Raw genomic sequence first — 4,444 nt, 5'->3', positions numbered from 1 at the left:
GAAAGAAAATAGAATTGCATTAATACTTGAGGTACAGCAGAGCTCCACACCCTTAATCTATGGTGTGCAGAAACTCCACCGTTGAAAATACATAAGTAAAAGAGTTCAGGCATGGCGGAATGGCCAGCCCTCTCCATGATCAAGTGACCGAATATTCAAGAGATTAAACTGTCAAAAGATGTCTAATACAATAGATAAATGTCCTATATATACTAGACTAGCTACTAGGGTTTACATGAGTAAGTAATTGATGCATAAATCCACTTCCGGGGCCCACTTGGTGTATGTTTGGGCTGAGCTTGATCTATCCACGAGCTGAGGCGTTTATTGGAGTTGAACTCCGAGTTATGACGTGTTTTGGGCATTCAACTCCGGATCATGACGTTTTTCTGGCGTTTAACTCCAGACAGCAGCATGAACTTGGCGTTAAACGCCATGTTACGTCGTCATTCTTCGAATAAAGTATGAACTATTATATATTGCTGGAAAGCCCTGGATGTCTACTTTCCAACGCCGTTGAGAGCGCGCAAATTGGAGTTCTGTAGCTCCAGAAAATCCATTTCGAGTGAAGGGAGGTCAGATTCCAACAGCATCAGCAGTCCTTTTGTCAGCCTTCTTCAGAGTTTTGCTCAAATCCCTCAATTTCAGTCAGAATTTACCTGAAATCACAGAAAAACACACAAACTCATAGTAAAGTCCAGAAATGTGAATTTAACATAAAAACTAGTGAAAACATCCCTAAAAGTAGCTTAAACTTACTAAAAACTATCTAAAAACAATGCCAAAAAGCGTATAAATTATCCGCTCATCAATAACCTACCCAATAATCAAGCAACAACACTTGCAATACAAAGAAGCAACAAAGAAAGCAAAAAAAAAATTAATCTAATCAACATAGAAGAAATGAAAGTAAATGCAAAAATATTAACATAGTTAGAAAGGGAAAACAAAAACCTTAGGTATAGAAGTTGAAGAAAACAAGAACTAGGGAGGAACAATTGCACTTCTTATAGCCACTGCGAAATTACGGCGGTTGGGTTTGTCAGAAAAGGCACCGGAGGAGAGGCTAACCGGTGGTGAATAGAGAAGAGATGATAGAAGGAAAGAAAGAAAGAAGAGAAGAGAAGTAAGAGAAAGAGAGAGATGGTGGTTGGCCGGCGGTGGGCTGACGACGGCAGTGGCCGGCGGCAGAAAAGAGAGGGACTGGGCAAAGAAGAGAGGGAGAGGGCAGCTATGAGAAGGAAAGGAAAAGAGATGGCTGCCTCTCAACAGGGCAGGCTGCCCTGTTAATGCTCAGAACGCAACCTGTGCGGACGCACAGAAGCAAAAGGTTGGAAGGGTGTGAATGCACAAGGCATGCGAACGCGGCGCCCAGAGAGGGTGCATAGAAGTGTGTGGGCGCACAACAGACGCGCGCACAAGGGTCTCTTTCTCTCTTTTTTTTTTTAGAATTGATATATGTGGACGAAAGAAGGTGTGCGTGCGCACACAGGTTCGTGCACACGCATAGAAGATAAGGATGGGGGAGGTTGTTCACATGCACAGGCTGTTCCCTCGCTTCCACCAGAGGGGTTTGCAGTTGGTGTGCGAACGCACACGTCTATGCGGCCACAAAGATGAAGCACGAATGGTAACATGTGCGTACCCATGCAGCTGTGCATACGCATGCAGCTGTGCGCACACAGGCTAGAGAAAAGGGGGCAACGTGTACGCACAAGCTGTGCTAGCGCTACAGCCAGAGGGCATGCCAAGGTGTGTGCAGACGCACAGGCTTGTGCGTCCGCGTAGATGGCGAAAAACACAGTTTTGTGCGCACGCACAACATGGTGCGTACGCACAGATGCCCTGTTTTAGAAATTTATTTTCTCTTCAAAACTAAGGTTCCTATCTTTAGCATAACAACATACTAACCCCAAATCATTCAAACAAGCACAAAATTATAGTCCACAAGCAATTTAACTTATACAACCCAAAAATCATCTAATCAAATCTAAACTAAGCATGGTATCACAAGAAAACAAATAGTTCAAAAAGCTATAAACAAGAGATAGAATTGGAAAATCTCACCATGTTGGGGCGTCTTCCACCAAACACTTTGGTTTAAAATCCTAAGTTGGACTTGCATGGCTTTCTTGATCACTTAGAAATTTCCCCAAGGAAGAAAATCTCTAACTCCTTGGTTTGCTTTGGTTGAATATGATCCTTTGAATATGACTCTTTGGCACTATCCTCTTTTCCTTGCTCATTGACATCTTCAATCACTTTGTCTTCAACTATGTCTCATCCAAAAATAGAGTAAGCTTCAAGGATTGGCTTGTGGGACTCCTCCAAAGTGAACTTGACTAACTTGCCATCCGACTCAAAAGAATAGACTCCCAAATGCGCATTTAGCTTGAAACGGGCCGTCTTCAAGAATGGTCTTCCAAGAAGTATTGATGATGGCTTGTTTGAGTCAATGGGAGGGGTCTCCAAAATGTGAAAATCAACTGGAAAGAGCAATCCTTGAATATTGACTATGACATTCTCTACAATCCCCATAACTAACACAATACTCTTGTCGGCTAACACAAACCTTGCCCCAGACCTCTTTAGGGGGGATAAGTTCAATCTTTCATAGACGGGGAGTGGCATGATGCTCACACAAGCCCCCAAATCACACATACAGTCCATAAACTTAATCCCACCAATCAAACAAGTCACCAAACATGGGCCGGGATCATTGCATTTTTCAGGAAGTAAAGAAGAGATAGAGTCATCTACCAGCTTTTTGTTGAGGTTGCCAAGCTTGTCTTTGTGAGTGCAAATGTGTTTGAGGAACTTGACATATTTCGACACTTGTTGAATGGCCTGAAAGAGAGGGATGGTAACTTCAACTTTCTCAAAAACTGTCCCCACAGTGGAGTCAAGAGCTTCTTGCTTCTTTGCTTTCTTGGCTAAAATTGGGAATGGAATGGGCAAAAGCTCTTCAAGCAAGGTCTTTCTCTTCAGCTCCTTGACCTTTGGTGGTTCTTCTTCACTTTTGTCAACATTTTCATCTTCACTCCTCATCACCACCACTTCATCTCCTACCTCTTCATTGTGTGTCTCCTCACTCAACTTTGAAGGTTTAGCCACTTTCTTATCCAATTTAGTACCGCTTCTAAGAGTAAAGGCATTTATGCTTCCTTTAGGATTGGGTTGAGGTTGGGAGGGCAAACTACTTGAGGTTGAAGCTTATTGGGTGCTTTGTGTGGTTTGAGGAGGGGTAATAAATGGGTATGGGCTTCGGCTATCGTAGCCATGTAAGCATCTTGTTTCTTATGGAACTCTCTTTGTTCTTGCATGAAGGTGTGGATTGTGTCATTCATGTGGGATTGATTGGAGGGAAGGGCTTGGTTAACTTGAGAAGGATTGGATCTACTATTCGGATATTGATACTTCACTTGAGATGGAGGTTGTGGGGGTTGTTGGTATGGTTGTTGGTATTGTGGTTGGGCTTAGGGATGTTGATGGTAGAAGACTTGAACATTTTGGTTATGTTGAGCTTGGGGAGCTTGGTTCCACCTTTGGTTTGAGTTATCTCTCCACCCTTGGTTTTGATTACCTCATTGGGGGTAGGGTCCTTGGTTGTAATTGGGCCTTTGTGGATAAGGGTTAGCAACCGCCAATGTAGTGTCCTCTTGGATTTGAGGCCACTCATTGGTGTAATGAGTAGTATAAGCACAAACACCACATATCCTTGATGGTCCTTCTATCCTAGGTGGTTGAAGTGGAGTATTTATCAAAGCTTGAGGGATTTGTTACCCTTGGGTGATTTGCCTCAACAAAATAGTCATTTCACCGAGGGTCTTAGTCAAAATTGCATCTCCGGAGGGAGAAACTTCACTCAAAGCTATTGGTTGTGGACTCCTTGCCCTTGAGTGTTGAGTTGAGTCCGCTAGGTCCGATATAACTTCTGATGCTTCTGCTGTTGCCTTATTTTTGGCCAATGATCCTCCACTCGCGGTATCTAGGAGAAGCTTATCTTGATGGTGCATTCCTTGACAGAAATAACTGATCAGAACTAACTCATCAATCTGGTGGTGAGGGCAAGCCTCTAGCAACTTCTTAAATCTTTCCCAATATTCATACAAAGTCTCCTCATCTCATTGCACAATGCAAGAGATCTCTCTTTGCAGCTTGTCTGTTTTCTGAGGAGGGTAGAACTTTTCTAAGAATTATTTTTGCATCAAGTCCCAATTGGATCTAACTTCCCTCGACTAAGTATAAAACCACTCCTTCGCTTTTCCCTCCAAAGAGAAAGGGAAAGCGAAGACCAACACCGTGGCTTCATCCGCTCTATGTCTTCTCGCAGTTGCACATGCAACTTGGAAATTCTTAAGGTGCTTCAGAGGATCTACCCCAGGCAATCCATTGTACTTGGGGAGCAAGTTTATTGTGCCAGACTTAAGCTCAAAATTCGGAT

General features: G+C 43.2%; 1 protein-coding gene across 1 annotated transcript; it reads right to left on the bottom strand.

Annotated features, from left to right (window-relative positions):
* Positions 1–2,280: 2,280 nt before the first annotated feature.
* On the bottom strand, positions 2,281–3,048 carry LOC107465173 (uncharacterized). The gene has a single exon (XM_016084168.1). It carries the CDS (start codon positions 3,046–3,048, stop codon positions 2,281–2,283), a length of 768 nt encoding a protein of 255 aa, XP_015939654.1.
* Positions 3,049–4,444: the final 1,396 nt, after the last annotated feature.

This window comes from Arachis duranensis, chromosome 9 (genome assembly GCF_000817695.3).
Source record: "Arachis duranensis cultivar V14167 chromosome 9, aradu.V14167.gnm2.J7QH, whole genome shotgun sequence".
Classification (NCBI taxonomy): Eukaryota; Viridiplantae; Streptophyta; class Magnoliopsida; order Fabales; family Fabaceae; genus Arachis; species Arachis duranensis.
Note: the sequence above shows the minus strand (reverse complement) of the source record. Positions and strands in the feature narration are given on the sequence as shown.